This window comes from Scyliorhinus torazame, chromosome 8 (genome assembly GCF_047496885.1).
Source record: "Scyliorhinus torazame isolate Kashiwa2021f chromosome 8, sScyTor2.1, whole genome shotgun sequence".
In the NCBI taxonomy this organism is placed as follows: Eukaryota; Metazoa; Chordata; class Chondrichthyes; order Carcharhiniformes; family Scyliorhinidae; genus Scyliorhinus; species Scyliorhinus torazame.
Genome location: NC_092714.1, coordinates 3,444,165 through 3,464,313, shown reverse-complemented (window position 1 = coordinate 3,464,313; position 20,149 = coordinate 3,444,165). Strand labels below are relative to the sequence as shown.

Here is a 20,149-nt window from a genome sequence, read left to right as displayed (position 1 = left end):
CTTATACAATAATCCTACTTTCTAGACTACTACCTACCACTACTGGCCAATACTTAACTTTTGGGAAGGGCCCACCAGGTCAGGGAAACGAATGGCTTATTGAATTGGGTCTGGCCTGCAGGATTCAAAGGCTGATACAGGTCGATGGCTAGGAGTCTCTATCGGGTAGCGATCGCTGGAGTCAAACTTACGGTTTCTGGTCGATGGTTCTTGCGACGGTTGCGAGCAGGAGAAGAAGGGAGAGAAGGGCCGATCTGAACTTGGCCCCTATTTTTTATAGTTCCCGGGGGCTTCCCGCCTCTCGGGGCGGACCTTGACCCTGGTCCCAAGTGATTGGACTTGTTCCCAATCACTGGGTTCGATATGCTCCAATAAAGGGGCGATTCCTTGATCGGGGGGTGGTCGTTCACCTTTCTTTGTCTCGGCCACTGCTGGCGCCGAGAGGTCTGGCCCGGCATTCAATTGCTAATATGTTGCAATTGTTCCCGGGGATAGCCGATTAAACTGCAGATGTCTGGGTTGATGTGCTGCTAATGGTCGCAGGTATCGATCTGGGCCGACTTCCCCAGAGCCGAATACCCTATTCTGTCTGCAGCTGTCCTTTTGTGCCCTGTTGGCTGCTTTTCCCATCAGCCTTTTTGGTTAGCCATTTTACATCGGGTTTTGGCCAAATTAATCGGGAATCAGACATTTTAGGTGGCTACAGGACTGCTGAGACTCCTGCCCTGCGACGTGGCTCCTCGTCGGCGCGCGTTTCCTGGGGAGGCCCGGCTTGAATGGGCCAGGCTGCTCGGCGGGCATGCTGGATGGCACCCTGTTCTGCCCGCCGCCCACCAGATGCACCAGGGACGGAACAGGGGGAGTCCGAGTGTTCCGGGACCTCCCTTGCTCAAGTCACCGGGCCGGGCCCCAGAACCTGCTCCTCCCTCGGGGAGCCCGGTGGCCCCCGGGCCTCACTATGGGACAGTGGTGCGAGGGGAGACAAGCGCCGTGGCACCACCGACACCTAGCACTGCCACTCCTGGAGGGCATGCATCTACAAAATAAAAACTTGGAACCTCTAATTTTACCTAAATACACTATATTCACCAAACATTGCATTATCCTATCTTCCTGAAACATACAACAACAATCATAACATTCAATATACTCTTTCCTGGCTTGGCAGTCAAGCTCAGGATCATACATTTTTTTGTTTATGGGAGTTTTGTACATCTTTTATTTACAGAAAAACGCAAGTGCATGTTCTTTATTATTGTGTTTATAGGTCGCGGGGGTCGGGGGTCTGGTCATACCCGAATATAGGGGATCGGATCCGATATACCGGGGTTCGAGCGCGGTACACTCTCCTTCTCCATTTGTGGAGGCGCTTAGTCTGCACTACAGATATGAGTATCGCCAACGCTAACAGTGCTTCGATCACGTAGGACAGGGAGTACCAGGTTATGAACCTGGCACACCAGGAAGATGCAGTGTCGCTGGTGACTGGGCTTTGGGTACTGCGGGGCAGTGAAACATTAACGGCAGGGAGGTTTGGAGTAATGGGGTCCGCGTTCCCGCGCAACCAAATGTCCAAAAAAAAGATTTTGATCACGATGAAAGAAGTCCTCATGGCTGTCCTCTTTTCTTTTTCTTTCTTTTGTGTTCTCTGTTTCCTCCGGTCCTGGAGCTTCTGGAGTTCTGTAAAACAAGCATAGTATCTGTAACTACCTTGGTATAATATCCAGTATGTTAGTGTGTCTGTCCTTCTGGGGCCAATTATACCCTTATAATTGGTCACTATGTGTGACTCCCTCATTTTTTTTTTTCAAAACAAATTTTAGGACACGGCACACTTCCCAGTGAGGGGCCAGTGCTGATTCACCATCCCAATGTTCTAGGATGTAAATAGCAGATGGCAGCAACCTAAAGGTCGCAAAAAAAAAAAAACTTTTTAAAATGAAAATGCCAAATGAGGTGCGTATGGGCCGCGACGGGTAAGATTTGGATGGAGTCCCCGGGTAGGACGGCTACCAATGCCGTATCTTCCCTACCCGAGCGTGTTTGACCAATGGGGGGGTCCCCAGGCAGGGCGGGTCTCACGCCGTTTCTCCACTGCCTGAGCAACCGACAAGAACGGGCAAAAATGTAGTCAGCACGGTGAGGTTGCTGCTGTGATTCTACCCTCGAATCAGAACGGGTGTCTGATACCCGAACCAGTATCAGCTGAAAAGCTAGTTCCTCTGAACGAGCGTGTGGTCTGTTGACCAGGTATCTGCAGATAAGCTAGTTCCATTGAACAAGCGTCTGGTCTGTTGACCAGGTATCTGTGGACAAGTTGGTACCGCTGAACAAGCGGGTGGAAACAATTCTCCTGTTGGACGAACAACACTTAAACAAACATACGAACAACATAAAACATCCTGCAGGTTCCATCAGGAAGGACAACACTTCTCCCAAGTGTCTCCTTTAAATCATCATGTGGACACCTCAGTTCTCTGTTGCGAACAGGGTCGCAAAGGGATTGGTGGATTGGGGGTCTGACCCGGGGTCGTCCCCTTCTCCCAGGTGCCAAACTCTGGAGTGAATTAATGTTGAGAGGGCTGCTTGGTGTGAGTTGGGGTTGCTTTCGTCGTTGCGGACGAGTCTGCAGGAGTTGTCGCGGTGCCAATGAGTTGTGTCGAGTTGTGTGGGGACAAAGTCGGGGTCGTCCGTGTGGTTCGGTGGTCGGTGGTGTGGTTTGTTTAGAAAAGTGATCATGAAGGGATCACTGGGATCGTAGTCGGAGTCGCTGGGTGTGGGTCCGGTTGTATGGGGATAGTAGGGAGGCGTGCTGTGGCCATCGTCCGAGTCACAGTCGCTGTCTCTGCTGCTGCAGTCTGTGGGCGTTCCGGGGCGGAGTGTAGATTTTGGGGGTGGAGTCCGGGGCGAGTCCGTGTCTGGGCTGGACGTGGTGGGGGTTGGTCTGGTTACGTTGGCTGTGGGCGGGGTGTAGACTGCTGCGTCAAGCATGACGTGGTGGGCGTGGTTTGACTGTGCTCCATAAACCTCACTGGTTTATGTGAAACCACGCAGTCTTACCATTTGGGTATTTGATTTTGTATACCGATGGGCTTACTTTATCCGTAATGGAGTACGGACCCGAGTATTTCGGAGACAGGAATGTGCTAGGGTTATACACAGACAACATCACTTGTTGTCCTATATGATACTCCGTTGCATGTACTGCCTTATCAAAACAGGCCGTGCTCTGTTTCCTTTTGGTGCCCAATTTAACTGCGGCTGCTAACTGAACCGTTTTTACATTCGCAACTAATTGCTCAACTGCTTTCTCGTGGGTGAGAGCCGTTACTTCAGGGCTGGTCAGGTCTAAACCTAACAAGTATTCTGTCCCTTTCATGGGGCGTCCGGTCATGAGGGTGTGTGGGGTGTAACCTGTGGAGGTGGAAACAGTGTTACGCAAAAACATCAGCGCAAAGGGGAAGACTGAATCCCAAGTGGTGTTGTTCTGCTGGACCATTTTTCTGAGGGTGATTTTAGGGTCCGATTCATGCGCTCCACGAAACCATTCGACTGTGGGTGGTATGCAATGTAAAATTTTTGGGTTATGCCAAATATCGTGAGGACATTCTGCATGACCCGTCCCGTAAAGTGAGAACCTTGGTCCGATTCAATACTGCGGGGGAGTCCCCATCTTGTAAAGATGTGGTGGGTTAGGATTTTGGCGGTGGTTTTCGCGGTGTTGGTGTGGGCTGGAAATGCTTCCACCCACTTTGTAAAAGTGTCTATGACCACCAGAACATATTTATAGCCATTCCTGCAAGGGGGCAATGGACCTATAAAGTCGATCTGGAGGTTAGTCCAAGGGCCGTTAACGGGTCGGGTGTGGCTGAGTTGTGCCTTTTTGGCATATCTATCTGGGTTGTTCTGTGCGCAGATGAGGCAATTCTCAATGTAATGGGATACATCTTCCTTGAGATTTGGCCACCAACAAAGCTGTTTGAGGTGGGCTGTAGTGGGATCGATTCCCTGGTGTCCATGACCATCATGGAATAAACAGATTAATTGGTTCCTATCCTGCTCAGGAACTACATAAAGGGTGTCCTTTAGCACCACACAGTCATGTGTGGTCAGTGTATTTCTGAACCTTTGCTATCCTGCTTCTGGGCCTCTACTAGATCTTCGATCCTAGTCTGCGTGACCTGAACTGCACTCACTGGCGCGCTTTCGGGGGGTTTCCAAAAGTACCCATGTCTGGATCCTGCCTTAGCAAGTGCGTCGGCTTTTACATTTCCAGGGGGGGGGGAGGAACGATGGTGGCTGCAGACTTTTATAATGCCAAAAGTCCTGTCCTTGGCTTTTTGCAAAATATGGCGGAGTAATGGGGCTGAGGGGAGGGCTTTCCCATCCGCGGAAACAAATCCTCTTGTTTCCCAGAGGGGCAGAAATTCAGTGAGGCTGTTGCAGACCTATAGGCTGTCTGAATATATGTCTGCTGGGCTGGGGAAGGAATCTGGGAGCTCTACAATGTAGGCGATGGCCGCAAGCTCTGCTGCCTGCACGCCTAAGTGTCCGGGTAATTTTAATGCGATTTCCTCGAGGGCGCGTCCCTGCGCATCCTCCACATAAATCCCACAACCTGTTATGCGTTGCCCATCCAAGACTGTGGAAGATCCATCCATATAGATCCTAATGGGGTCACACGTGTCTGGGTGAGGGGGGCTCTGAGATGGAGTGGTTAGTTTTCTGGGGGGTGTTTTAGCTATAAAGGGGCCTGTATTATGGTGGGGGCGAGATGATTTCACACTCATGGGGGGTTCCGAGGTACTGTAAATTGTCCGCTAAGTATGTGTGGGTCTTTGTCCGTTTTACTGTGATGTCCCGTCCCTGCAAGAGAAGGGTCCACCTAGCAGCGCGGATTTGGCTGACGGTACCGTCTTTAAGTCGTCCGTCCAGTAAAAGTTGGGTGGGGGTGTGCTCGGTCAAAATGGTGATGGGGTTCAGTCCGGTAATGTATGAAAAGTACTGGACTGCCCAGAAAACTGCGAGCAGGTGCCTCTCACAGGCTGAGAATCCCTGCTCCACAGCATCTAAAATTCGGGAGGCATAAGCCACGGGTCTTAGCTGGTCATGCCGTTCCTGCAGGAGCACGGCTGAAAGGGTGCGGTCTGTGGTCGCTACCTCTATGGCGTAAGGGGAAAGCGGGTCTGGAACTTGTAGTGTGGGGATGGCTATGAGTGCCTGTTTTAACGATCCCACAGCATCCGTATGCTGCGGAAGCCATTCCCAGGGGGCTCCCTTCTTTAGGAGGTCTGAGAGGGGCGCTGCCTTGCTGGCGAAACCGTCAATGTGGTTTCGGCAGTAGCCAACCAGTCCTAAAAACGACCGGAGGGCTGAAACGTTTTGGGGAAGGGGCAATTTAGCGATCGAGTCAATTCTTTTGTGCTCGATCTTGCGTTTGCCGTTCTCTTCCAATATCTGGGCCTTTTTGGGGTTGACTTTACATCCAATGCAATGTAGTAATTCCAGGAGTCCGGACAGAAGCTCAATGTGCTCTTCCTTGGTGTCTGTCTGCAGTAGTAGATCATCTACGTACTGTACCAGACATTCGGGGCGAGAAAGTTTCGCTAGTCCATTTGCCAGCTGTCGGTGGAAAATGGAGGGGGAGTTGTGGAAGCCTTGTGGCAGGCATGTCCACATGTACTGCTGCGCTCTGAAAGTGAAGGCAAATTTATACTGGCACGCCTTTGCCAATGGAATGGACCAGAATCCATTACTGACGTCCAAAACCGTGAAATATCGGGCATGGAGTCCCTGTTTGAGCATGGTCTCGGGACTTGTTGCTACGGTGGGGGCTGCTGCGGGGGTGACTTTATTGAGTTCCCGATAATCAATGGTCAAGCGCCATGATCCGTCGGGCTTTCTTACTGGTTAAATCGGGGCATTATTAGTTGAGGCTACCGATCTTAGGACGCCCTGCTCTAATAAGCTCTCTATAACCTTTAGGATTTCTCCCTCTGCTTCTAGGGGGAATCCGTACTGCTTTTGGGGTCTAGGGTCCGGTCCTGTTATTTGTACGGAGCCAGTCTTCCGTCCACAGTCGTGCTTGTGGGTCGCGAATGCTGCCCTGTTTTTTTGCAGGACTGCCCTAACCTGTCGGTCCGTGCTGAGTGTGGTGGGGTTGAACCAAAACTCGCCCACTGCGCTAATTTTGTTCATGTAGTCCCCTATGGTGAGTGTTGCGGGGGCTCTCGTGGATTTCGCCATCTTCCAGACACACTGGTTGACTGGATCGAAAGATAGGTGGTGGGAATTCATGAAGTTGATTCCCAAAATGTGTTCTGCTGTGTGGGGCAGGTCGACTAAAACTACGGGGTGTTTTGTGCTAATGGTTCCGATTTGGATGGGTACAGGGGCTGTGATGTGTCCCTGCTGTGAGTGGCCTGTGAAGCCGCTGAGGGTGATAGTGGCTGTAGTGGGCCACGTGTCCTGACCAAGGGTGGAGGAATTTAAGGTGGTGCGGGACCCTCCTGTGTCCCAGAGAAGCTCGATAGGCTGTCCCTGAATTTTCGCTGCGACTACGGGTTGTCCTGACCTATCCCAAAGGGTATCGCAGACCCAACTGGGGGAGCCTGTACACAGTCAGTCCGTTCCGGTCAAGTCTGTCTGATCTGACCGGGCGCTAACGCCATGTATGGGCTCTGCCTTTTTCTTACTGAGTGTTGGGCTCTCTGTGGTTTTTTTAGGGGCATTGCACTCTTTGGCAAAATGTCCCAACTGTCCGCAATTGTAGCATTCTTGCGGTTTTGCTGGGGGGGCTGCTCTTTCCCTCGTTTACCCAGGCGGGGTTGTGAAGAGTGGTTCTTACTGCCTGCATGTCTGCGGCGGCTTGCTTTTCCTCGGGGGTTTTAGCGGCAGGGAAAATTGTGAGCAGACTGTTCCCAAACGCGGGGCAATCTTTTAACCACCCACTTCTCATTATGAGCCTCCTCCGAGGGGTCATAATTACTACAGGCACTCTGTCCTGCTTCTGTGGCATGGGAGATAAGGGTGCGGGTCCATTTGGCCATATTATCTGGGGACAAATGGGCACGGTCTACGTTTCCGAAAACGGCTTCAAAGTGAATCCACAAGCGTCCTGCGAACGCTGTGGGGTGTTCAGACTTCTTCTGTCTGCACTTATTTAGGCCATCTACGGGGTCACCCCGGTTATACCCGATCACATCCAGGATCGTGGTATGCATTTCTGCAAGGGTGCCTCCTCCTACGTTCTGTGGGTCGGGAAGGGCTGCTGCTACCGATGGGTCTAACCATGAGCTTTACCTGCTCTTTCTCATCCAGGCCGTACAAGGTCGCCTGGTGTTTGACGGTGGCAAAGAAATGGTATGGGTCTGAAGCGGGGAGGAACGGTGCGATTTTAGCACACGCGTCCCGTAATTGGGTCACTGTGAGGGGGGTGGAATATAACATGTCTGATGTGGCTGTGCGGTGGGTTGTTACAGGGTTCATCGGAGCCTCAACTACCTGATGTGTGGGGGGTGGGGGTGCTTTCCGCCTTTGGGGCTTTCCCTGCGCACATGTTCCCTGAACATATCTCTGCGCTGTCTCCTGCAATTCTTCCCAATCAGGGCCGTCTTCCTGTTCTAAACTTTCCCCAAAGGTTTCTTGGAATCCCTTTTGGACAGAAAGCTGTGATTGCAGGTCTGCAATTTGCTTTCGGCACTTCGCATGGTCTATGGTACTCTGCCTTTGTTCCGTGGCTGCATCGTGGAGCGCTCTCAAGGATGCCTTGAGATCACTACATTGCTTCTGTATCGTCGCCACCTGCTTCTCTGTCTCTTTCTTTACCAAGACTGCACGCTGCGTGTCCTGATAAGCCTTCTCATACTGGGACTGGAAACTACTCAAATGCGCCAGACAAGACTGGTGACCCCGTTTGGCGTCAGCTACCTCTTCGTCCTTTGCCACTAATTTCCGCCTTAACTCCAGATTCTCTTTCTCCACCTCGCATACATCGACTTTACTCATACGATGTATGCCCTCTACCTCTTTGCGGAGCGTCCTGACGACCTCCTCTGTGCCTCGCAATTGTGCCAGAGAGGACACAATTGCCATCGGCTTGCACGCTTTTGCTAAGCTCTTCTTATGGATTTCACTCATGTTCTCCCACCAAGTATGCCCTATACCTCCGGGACCTGAGTCGTCATTACTGCAGAAATCATCCCACATGGGCCATCCTTTGCCCTTGAGATATTTCCGAATCTCCTCCTCCCAAATGGGACACTGTCCCATTCTACTGCTGCTGGTCGCTGCGACCGCAAATTCTTCGGGATTCATGAGGCGTTGCATTGCCTGCATGGCCATCTCTCTTCTCTGCTTGCTTTGGTCGAATTTGGAACAGGGGGCTAAGGTGGTGTCGTTGATGCGGGTACGGCTTGCGCTAATTTCCGAAAATACTGACTTCCGACAGTTTTGACGCAACAAAATCTATCAGTTTTACCTTATAGCCCTGTTAGTTACGCATGCATACACACACTTCTGAATTGTGAATTATTAACCAGAACCGCTTGAACACTTGTGGGTTTTTTTGTTTTGTTTCCAATTGGATTCTATTCAAATTTCTTGGGTTCTCCCGGAGTGGTTTTCCACTTCTAGATCGGGTCCCGGCAGAGTCGCCAATTTGTTCCTCTTATTAGCCTTAGTTTTATTAGCTCTAATTCTGTCTCCTTTGCTCACGAGTCGCCAGGTATCTTTCTCATACCGCCACGTGGTTCAAGCTCTAGTTATGATTAATAAGACAGCACACCGCTTAGTAAGAGTAAAATCAACGGTCATTTATTATATACAGCAATAAATACTTATACAATAATCCTACTTTCTAGACTACTACCTACCACTACTGGCCAATACTTAACTTTTGGGAAGGGCCCACCAGGTCAGGGAAACGAATGGCTTATCGAATTGGGTCTGGCCTGCAGGATTCAAAGGCTGATACAGGTCGATGGCTAGGAGTCTCTATCGGGTAGCGATCGCTGGAGTCAAACTTACGGTTTCTGGTCGATGGTTCTTGCGACGGTTGCGAGCAGGAGAAGAAGGGAGAGAAGGGCCGATCTGAACTTGGCCCCTATTTTTTATAGTTCCCGGGGGCTTCCCGCCTCTCGGGGCGGACCTTGACCCTGGTCCCAAGTGATTGGACTTGGTCCCAATCACTGGGTTCGATATGCTCCAATAATGGGGCGATTCCTTGATCGGGGGGTGGTCGTTCACCTTTCTTTGTCTCGGCCACTGCTGGTGCCGAGAGGTCTGGCCCGGCATTCAATTGCTAATATGTTGCAATTGTTCCCGGGGATAGCCGATTAAACTGCAGATGTCTGGGTTGATGTGCTGCTAATGGTCGCAGGTATCGATCTGGGCCGACATCCCCAGAGCCGAATACGCTGTTCTGTCTGCAGCTGTCCGTTTGTGCCCTGTTGGCTGCTTTTCCCATCAGCCTTTTTGGTTAGCCATTTTACATCGGGTTTTGGCCAAATTAATCGGGAATCAGCCATTTTATGTGGCTACAGGACTGCTGAGACTCCTGCCCTGCGACGTGGCTCCTCGTCGGCGCGCATTTCCTGGGGCGGCCCGGCTTGAATGGGCCAGGCTGCTCGGCGGGCATGCTGGATGGCACCCTGTTCTGCCCGCCACCCACCAGATGCACCAGGGACGGAACAGGGGGAGTCCGAGTGTTCCGGGACCTCCCTTGCTCAAGTCACCGGGACGGGCCCCTGAACCTGCTCCTCCCTCGGGGAGCCCGGTGGTCCCCGGGCCTCACTATGGGACAGTGGTGCGAGGGGAGACAAGCGTCGTGGCACCAGTGACACCTAGCACTGCCACTCCTGGAGGCCCGCTGTGGCATCGACCAGGGTCTGAATGTTCGCAGCGATGGAGCTCAGGGAGTGTGCCATCCCTGTCAGGGACTGTGCAACCTCCCGCTGGGCTTGTGCAACGCCATCCAGCACGTGCGCAAGGCCGCCGATGCTCTCAGCGATGGCCTGCTGAGACTGAGCCATGGTCTGCTGAGACTCGGCCAGACCCCGGAGCGCGGCGGCAATGTCCAGCTGGCTCTGGTACATGGCTGCCTGTGAGAGGGGGTGGAGTGTGAGGTGGGGGGTCGGGGGGGTGGAGATGAGGGGCTGAGGGAGTGTAGCCAGGCAGGGAGAGTCTCACTTGGTACTGCGCCTCCGATCTGGCATGGCTCTGCCTCCCGGGTGGCAGCTCCCCCAGCGAGGTCCAGAGCCCTCTGCTCATGGACGGTGAGGGGGTGCAGCATAGATGATCCCCCTCCAGTTCTTGCACGCTCACGATGGTTGTGGGCTGTCTTGACCTTGCGGGGACCAGGCAGCTCGCGAACACACTAACAGTGGTCTCCTGTAACGTCCAGTCGTACACCCCGACCGCACGGCACCCTCGTGGACATCGTTGGCCCCACCAGCTACCGACGCCAGCACACCGCAAGCCTGCGCCGCGCGGCAGCCAGCCAACCCCGGGGGGCCTAAATGCTACTTCTGCGGGCAGACCAAACACCCCCGGCAGTGCTGCCCGGGCGATCGCCACTGTTTCTAGGCCCAGCGTTCCTACACACCCCATATGCGACCCTTGGGTGCCGCCATCTTCTTCTCTGCAGACTACGTGCGGCCCATGGGCACTGCCATCTTTAATGCCGCCCGCCATGTGCGCCCCATGGGCGCCGCCATCTCTGGCGCCATTTTGGACGGCGCCTCAGGACACCTGCGCGTCGGGAAGTTCGTCGGACCGCTCATCGCCTGCCACCCTGCTGACCAGCCCGGGGCCTACCAGCACCAGCCACAGCTCGCCTCCATCACGCTCAACCAGTCCCGGCCTCACAACCTCGCAACCACGACAACGGTGAAAATCGATGGGCACAAGACTTCCTGCCTTTTTGACTCCGGGAGCACAGGAAGCTAAACCCACCCCACTACGGTAGCGCTGTTCCCTCGCGGTACACCCCTTTACCCAGAGAATCTCCCTGGCCTCCGGATCCCACTCAGTGACGATCCGGGGGTACTGCATCGCCACCCTCACCGTCCAGGGCGTAGAGTTTAGCAACTTCCGGCTCTACGTCCTCCCCAACCTCTGCGCTCCCCTGTTACTCGGTCTGGACTTCCAATGCAACCTCCAAAGCTTAACTTTAAAATTCGCCGGACCCCTACCCACCCCCCCCCCCCCCCCTCACCGTATGCAGCCTCACGACCCTCAAGGTCGATCCACCTTCCTTGTTTGCAAACCTCACCCCGGATTGCAAACCCGTCGCCACCAGGAGCAGACGGTACAGTGCCCAGGACAGGACCTTCATCAGATCGGAGGTCCAGCGGCTTCTGCGGGAAGGCATCATTAGGCCAGCAACAGCCCCTGGAGCGCCCAAATAGTAGTCGTAATGATTGGAGAGGAACACAGGATGGTCATTGATTACAGTCAGACCATCAATCGGACACGCAGCTCGATGTTTACCCCCTCCCACGTATATCAATATGGTCAATCCGATTGCACAGTACCGGGTCTTTTCCACAGTGGACCTGAAATTTGACTACCACCAGCTCCCCATCCACAAGGAGGACCGCCAATACACTGCATTCGAAGCAGATGGTCGCCTCAATCACTTCCTTAGGGTTCTCTTCGGCATCACTAATGGGATCTCGGTCTTCCAACGGGAGATGGACCAAATGGTTGACCGGTACGGACCGATGACCTATCCCGAGGTACATGTGTCAGCACACAAGTGAACCGACTCTGGGCCCTACACGATGGTCTCTGTCGCCCGGGGGTCATCTGGTTCGTCCACTTCATAAAGGCCCACAACCTGCCCTACTCCATTGCGGAGGTCAGGGCTGTCACCAGAGACTGCCAGGTCTGCGCGGAGTGCAAACCGCACTTCTACGGGCCAGATCGAGCGCACCTGGTGAAGCCCTCCTGCCCCTTTGAGCGCCCCAGCATGGACTTCAAAGGGCACCTCCCCTCCACCGACCAAAACGCATACTTCCTGAACGTGGTCGATGAGTCCTCCCGATTTCCCTTCGCCATCCCATGCCCCGATATGACTTCTGTCAAGGTTATTAAAGTGCTCAACAGCATCTTCGCCATGTTCGGTTTCCCCGCTTACGTCCACAGTGACCGGGGATCCTCCTTTATGAGCGATGAGCTGCATCCGTTCCTGCTCAGCAAGGGTATTGCCTCAAGCAGGATGACAAGCTACAACCCCCGGGGAAACGGGCAGGTGGTGAGGGAGAATGGGACGGTCTGGAAGGCCGTCCTGCTGGCCCTGCGGTCTAAAAATCCCCCGGTCTCCCGCTGGCAGGATGTCCTCCCCGACGCGCTCCACTCCATCCGATCACTCCTCTGCACTGCAACTAACGAAATCCCCCCATGAACGTCTCCTTGCTTTCCCTAGGAAGTCCACCTCCGGGGTTTCGCTCCCAACATGGCTGGCAGCTCCTGGATCCATCCTCCTTCGCAAACACGTGCGGACCCATAAGGCGGACCCGTTGGTCGAAAGAGTACAACTACTGCACGCAAACCCGCAGTACGCCTACGTGGCGCACCCCAACGGGCTCCAGGACACAGTCTCTCTCCGGAACCTGGCACCCGCTGGATCCCCACCCACTTCCCACCACCCGACACACTCCCCTCCGGTTGCCCCGGCGCCACTCACCCTCCCCCCAGCGCACCTCACCACAGCCCCCACCCCAGGAGGATCCGTCCTCTCACTGGTTCCACTCGGGGGCGATGAAGACGAGGACAACACGCTCCCGGAGTCACAGGTGACCAAGTCGGCGCCCGCATCACCACCGGGACCGAGGCGATCGCAGCGGAGGATCAAGGCACCCGACCGACTGAATTTGTAAATTTTGCCTGAACTTGTAAATTTTACACCACCCCCGCCGGACTGTTTTTTTTAACAAGGAGTGAATGTGGTAGTCACCACTAACTGTATATTAGGTGTAGTACGGTAAGGCACCTGTACTAGGGGTACATGGGTAAATCCCTGCCTGCTGGCTCTGCCCAGTAGGCAGCATATAAATGTGTGTGCACACCGGAGCTGCTCCCTTTCTGGTAGCAGCTACAGGAGGCCACACATCTTTGCTCAATAAAGCCTCGATTATTCACTACTCTCGTCTTTGTTGTAATTGATAGTGCATCACTTTCTCTGATGGATGATCAAAGCAAAAGCTGAATCTGCTTCTCTAATAGCTTTTAATGTTCCTTTGCAGCTGGGAATATTCTGCTGGTGGCTCATGCTTCAACCCTGGATTGCTGCACACGTCCTTTGCTGGGCCTGCCTCCAAAGAACACCAAGGAATTTGTACAAATGGTTAGAAAGGTATGTTTTCAATTGAGATATGGTGGGGATTTCCCATTGAAACCTCCCACACCGGCGCAAAACCCACTGGCGGGGCTGCACTGCCGGTTGGAAAAGTGAATCCTGACGACTGGAGAATTCCGACCATTCTCTTGAAAGGTTTTGCCACCATCAACATTAGTCTGACTGGTCTGTAGTTATCAGTTTGATCCTTCTCCCCTTTTCTGAACAGTGTTGAACATTTAACATTTTCCAGTCCTCTGACACTGCTCCATGTGGCGGATCAAATAGCTTCTGCCTCAATCCATTACACACAAAGGAATTACATCAGAGGTTACATGTCTATAGCAAGCCACAGTACACAATACGCACAGTCCACAAAGGCATTCCTCCAAACATCCCCATTCACAAAAAGGAAAAAAACCACATTGCATGCACTATTATTTAAAGTTGCAAATTACCTACTCACATAATCTGGTAAATTAAAAGTAAAGTCACCATCGTCCCAGATGACCATAGGCTATTTTCCCCTTTGAGGGGGAGAGCTGACTGGTGGTGATTTAAGCTGAGGATCACCACACCTCAGGCGAGGGGCAAGGTTGAGAGGCCTTCATGAATAACCTCAGCCGGTACAGGAATTGAACCCGCGCTGCTGGCCTTGCTCTGCATCACAAATCAGCTGTCTAAATTGGGAGAGGGGAGTGTGCAGCAGGACCTGGGTGTCCTTGTGCACCAGTTGCTGAAGGTAAGCATGCAGGCCCAGCAGGCGGTCAAGAAGGCTAATGATATGTTACATAGATACATAGAAGATAGGAGCAGGAACTTCCGGTGGCGGCTCTGGAGTGAAAGGTCGCACGTTTGGCAGCTCCCGCTCTTGGTGGTCTTTTTGTGGCTTTTAAGCTGGATTTCCATAGGAATTTTCCAGAATAAAGGTGTAAAGCGAGAGAAGGTGGTGACCTTTGTAAGGGCCGGTGCAGACTCGATAGGCCGAATGGCCTCCTTCTGCACTGTAAATTCTATGATTTCATGAATTCTATGATTCTATGACCCCTAGTTTGTGGAGCTGCGCCCGAGGAAAAATCAAAAAAGGAGAAATCAAAAGTTGGCTGGAAGCGAGAACCAGAGTTTGAAGGAGGCAATGGCGGGGAAGCAGGATTTGACCTCACCAGCTCAATGGTCGACGGACCAGGCGGTGACCTTCTTGACTGAGAAGTTCATTCAGCATCGCAAGGAATGTGCGGAGGACCTGGCCCGGGCGGTGGACTCGTTCAGGGCGGTCGTCGACCATGTGGAGGAGAGATTGACGACCCAGGGACAGGCGATTCTGACGTTGGAGGAGCTGGCGGTGGAACGAGAGGAGCAGACCACTGCGTTGGCAATGGAGATTGGGATGCTACAGGACCAACAGAAACGGCTGCTGGAGAAGGTGGAGGACCTGGAGAACCGTTCTCAGAGACAGAATATCCGGATCGTTGGTCTGCCAAAGGGGAAGGCAGGATCGGATGCCGGTGCATAGAACATAGAACAGTACAGCACAGTACAGCCCTTCAACCCATGATGTTGTGCCGACCATTTTCCTAATCTGAGATCAACCTAACCTACGCCCCTTCAATTTACTGCTGTCCATGTGCCTGTCCAAGAGTCGCTTAAATGTCCCCAATGACTTTGACTGCACCACCTCTGCTGGCAGTGCATTCCACACACCCACCCCTCTCTGTATAAAGAACCTACCTCTAATATCTACCCAATACCTTCCTCCAATCACCTTAAAATTATGTCCCATTGTGACAGCCATTTCCACCCTGGGGAAAGTCTCTGGCTATCCACTCTATCCCTGCCTCTCATCACCTTGTACATCTAAATCAAGTCACCTCTCTACCTTCTTTGCTCCAGTGAGAAAAGGGATCTGTTCTGGGACCTCTGCTCTTTGTGGTTTTTATAAGTGACTTGGATGAGGAAGTGGAAGGGTGGGTTAGTAAGTTTGCCGATGTCACAAAGGTTGTTGGAGTTGTAGATAGTGTTGAGGGTTGTTGCAGGTTATAACAGGACATTGACAGGTTGCAGAGCTGGGCTGAGACGTGGCAGATGGAGTTCAACCCAGATAAATGTGAAGTGATTCATTTTGGAAGGTCGAATTTGAATGCTGAATACAGGGTTAAAGGCAGGATTCTTGGAAGTGTGGAGGAACAGAGGGATTTTGGGGTCCACGTACATAGATCCCTCAAAGTTGTCACCCAGGTTGGTTGAGTTTTTAAGAAGGCGTATGGTGTGTTGACTTTCATTAACAGGCAGAGAGTTTAAGATCCACGAGGTTTTGCTGCAACTTTATAAAACCCTGGTTAGACCACGCATGGAATATTGTGTCCAATTCTGGTCACATCATTATAGGAAGGATGTGGATGCTGTGGAGAGGGTACAGAGGAGATTTACCAGGATGCTGCCTGGACTGGAGGGCATGTCTTATGAAGAAAGGTTGAGGGAGCGAGGGCGTTTCTCACTGGAGCGAAGAAGGCAGAGAGGTGGCTTGATAGAGGTGGACAAGGTGATGAGAGGCAGGGATAGAGTGGATAGCCAGAGACTTTTCCCCAGGGTGGAAATGGCTGTCACAATAGGACATAATTTTAAGGTGATTGGAGGAAGGTACAGGAAAGCTGTCAGAGGTTCTTTACACAGAGAGTGGTGGGTGTGTGGAATGCACGGCCAGCAGAGGTGGTGGAGTCAGAGTCATTCGGGACATTTAAGCGACTCTTGGACAGGCACATGGACAGCAGTAAATTGAAGGGGTGTAGGTTAGGTTGATCTTAGATTAGGATAAAGTGTCAGCACAACATCATGGGCCGAACGGCTTGCACTGTGCTGTACTGTTCTTTGTTCTCTAACTTTCTTATTTTACGTTGCCTACAGCACCTTCTAGGTGTTACCCCAGACAGCATATCAGACGTGGAGGCTGCCTGCTGCTTGTCTTGCCCTCTGCCCCATGATGCGTTTGGTGGACGTCCTCTGAAGGGCCTGTACCTGGATGGGCCAGGCCGATTTTCAGGTGTCACAGATGACAACTTGTCAGCCTGTTCTGCCGCTGTCCATCAGATGCGCCAGAGTCAGGTTGGGGAAGATTCGGATGCGCTGAGGTGTTCCAGTGCCTCCACTGTGGGAGGCACCGTATGGGCCCCATCACTTCCTCTTCCTTCAGGGTGCTTGATGGGCCACTGAATGAATGAATAAATGAATGAATAATCTTGATTGTCACAAGTAGGCTTACAGTAGCACTGCAATGAAGTTACTGTGAAAATCCCCCAGTCGCCGCATTCCGGCGCCTGGCTACTCCATAGGATGGAGGTGAACTCCAGAACCTCCACCGTCACCTAGCGCTACCAGTCCTGGAGGTCTGAACCATGGTCTCGATGCCATCAACCATGGAGCACTGAGTTTGGGACACGTCGCTCAGTGAGTGAGACATGTCCTTCACTGCCCCTGCCATGTCCCTCTGACACTGCCATGTCCCTCTGAGACTGTGCCATGTCCCTCGGAGACGGTGCCAGGTCCCTCGGAGACGGTGCCATGTCCCTCGGAGACTGTACCATGTCCCTCGGAGACGGTGCCATGTCTCTCGGAGACTGTACCATGTCTCTCGGAGACTGTGCCATGTCACTCGGAGACGGTGCCATGTCCCTCGGAGACGGTGCCATGTCTCTCGGAGACTGTACCATGTCTCTCGGAGACTGTGCCATGTCCCTCGGAGACGGTGCCATGTCCCTCGGAGAATGTGCCATGTGCCTCTGACACTGTGCCACGTCTCTCGGAGACTGTACCATGTCTCTCGGAGACGGTGCCATGTCGCTCGGAGACTGTGCCATGTCCCTCAGGGACTGTGTCATGTCCCTCGGAGACTGTGCCATGTCCCTCAGGGACTGGGTGATGTCCCTCGGAGACTGTGCCATGTCCCTCAGGGACTGGGTGATGTCCCTCGGAGACTGTGCCATGTGCCTCTGACACTGTTCCATGTCCCTCGGAGTCTTTGCCATGTCCCTCTGACACTGTGCTGTGTGCCTCAGAGACTGTGCCATGTCGCTCCGGGACTGTGCCATGTCCCGCGGAGACTGTGCCATGTCGCTCCGGGACTGTGCCATGTCCCGCGGAGACTGTGCCATGTCGCTCCGGGACTGTGCCATGTCCCGCGGAGACTGTGCCATGTCGCTCCGGGACTGTGCCATGTCCCTTGGAAACTGTGCAATATCCCTCAGAGACTGTGCCGTGTCCCTCAGAGACTGTGCCATGTGCCTCTGACACTGTGCCAGGTCCCTCAGAGTCTTTGCCATGTCCCTCTGACACTGTGCTGTGTGCCTCAGAGACTGTGCCATGTTCCTCTGACACTGTGCTGTGTGCCTGTGAGAATGTGCCATGTCCCTCAGGGACTGTGTCATGTCCCTCGGAGACTGTGCCATGTCCCTCAGGGTCTGGGTGATGTCCCTCGGAGACTGTGCCATGTGCCTCTGACACTGTGCCATGTCCCTCGGAGTCTTTGCCATGTCCCTCTGACACTGTGCTGTGTGCCTCAGAGACTGTGCCATGTCCCTCAGAGACTGTGCCATGTCCCGCGGAGACTGTGCCATGTCGCTCCAGGACTGTGCCATGTCCCTCGGAAACTGTGCCATATCCCTCAGAGACTGTGCCGTGTCCCTCGGAGACGGTGCCATATCCCTCGGAGACTGTACCATGTCCCTCGGAGAATGTGCCATGTCCCTCAGAGACGGTGCCATGTCCCTCGGAGACTGTGCCATGTCCCGCGGAGACTGTGCCATGTCCCTCAGAGACTGTGCCATGTCGCTCCGGGACTGTGCCATGTCCCGCGGAGACTGTGCCATGTCGCTCCAGGACTGTGCCATGTCCCTCGGAAACTGTGCCATATCCCTCAGAGACTGTGCCGTGTCCCTCAGAGACTGTGCCATATCCCTCGGAGACGGTGCCATGTCTCTCGGAGACTGTACCATGTCCCTCGGAGACGGTGCCATGTCCCTCGGAGACTGTACCATGTCTCTCGGAGACTGTGCCATGTCCCTCGGAGAATGTGCCATGTCCCTCGGAGACTGTGCCTTGTCTCTCGGAGACTGTGCCATGTCCCTCGGAGAATGTGCCATGTCCCTCGGAGACTGTGCCATATCCCTCGGAGACTGTACCATGTCTCTCGGAGACTGTGCCATGTCCCTCGGAGACTGTGCCATGTCCTCGGAGACAGTGCCATGTCCCTCGGAGACTGTGCCATGTCCCTCGGAGACTGTGCCTTGTCTCTCGGAGACGGTGCCATGTCTCTCGGAGACGGTGCCATGTCCCTCGGAGACGGTGCCATGTCTCTCGGAGACGGTGCCATGTCCCTCGGAGACTGTACCATGTCCTTCGGAGACGGTGCCATGTCTCTCGGAGACGGTGCCATGTCCCTCGGAGACGGTGCCATGTCTCTCGGAGACTGTGCCATGTCTCTCGGAGACGGTGCCATGTCCCTCGGAGACGGTGCCATTTCTCTCGGAGACTGTGCCATGTCTCTTGGAGACTGTGCCGTGTCCCTCGGAGACGGTGCCATGTCCCTCGGAGACGGTGCCATGTCCCTCGGAGACGGTGCCATGTCTCTCGGAGACTGTGCCATGTCTCTCGGAGACTGTGCCATGTCCCTCGGAGACTGTACCATGTCCCTCGGAGACGGTGCCATGTCCCTCGGAGACGGTGCCATGTCCCTCGGAGACTGTACCATGTCCCTCGGAGACGGTGCCATGTCCCTCGGAGACTGTGCCATGTCCCTGGGAGACTGTGCCATGTCCCTCCGACACTGTGCCATGTGCCTCTGACACTGTGCCATGTCCCTCGGAGACTGTGCCATGTTCCTCTGACACTGTGCTGTGTCCCTCGGAGACTGTGCCATGTCCCTCAGGGACTGTGTCATGTCCTTGGAGACTGTGCCATGTCCCTCAGGGACTGTGTCATGTCCCTCGGAGACTGTGCCATGTCCCTCAGGGACTGGGTGATGTCCCTCGGAGACTGTGCCATGTGCCTCTGACACTGTACCATGTCCCTCGGACACTGTGCCATGTCCCTCAGGGACTGTGTCATGTCCCTCGGAGACTGTGCCATGTCCCTCAGGGACTGGGTGATGTCCCTCGGAGACTGTGCCATGTGCCTCTGACACTGTTCCATGTCCCTCGGAGTCTTTGCCATGTCCCTCTGACACTGTGCTGTGTGCCTCAGAGACTGTGCCATGTCGCTCCGGGACTGTGCCATGTCCCGCGGAGACTGTGCCATGTCGCTCCGGGACTGTGCCATGTCCCGCGGAGACTGTGCCATGTCGCTCCGGGACTGTGCCATGTCCCTCGGAGACGGTGCCATGTCTCTCAGAGACTGTACCATGTCTCTCGGAGACTGTGCCATGTCCCTCGGAGACGGTGCCATGTCCCTCGGAGACGGTGCCATGAATCTCGGAGACTGTGCCATGTCGCTCCAGGACTGTGCCATGTCCCTCGGAAACTGTGCCATATCCCTCAGAGACTGTGCCGTGTCCCTCAGAGACTGTGCCATATCCCTCGGAGACGGTGCCATGTCTCTCGGAGACTGTACCATGTCTCTCGGAGACTGTGCCATGTCCCTCGGAGACGGTGCCATGTCCCTCGGAGACTGTACCATGTCTCTCGGAGACTGTGCCATGTCCCTCGGAGAATGTGCCATGTCCCTCGGAGACTGTGCCTTGTCTCTCGGAGACTGTGCCATGTCCCTCGGAGAATGTGCCATGTCCCTCGGAGACTGTGCCATATCCCTCGGAGACTGTACCAT

At 53.9% G+C, this 20,149-nt stretch overlaps 1 protein-coding gene across 1 annotated transcript in view; it reads left to right on the top strand.

The window, feature by feature from the left end:
- Positions 1-20,149, top strand: part of LOC140427632 (ubiquitin-associated and SH3 domain-containing protein A-like) — a 348,965-nt gene that overhangs the window by 317,201 nt on the left and 11,615 nt on the right. The window contains 1 exon segment of the mRNA XM_072513054.1: positions 13,248-13,357. Coding sequence (XP_072369155.1) covers positions 13,248-13,357 — 110 coding nt within the window.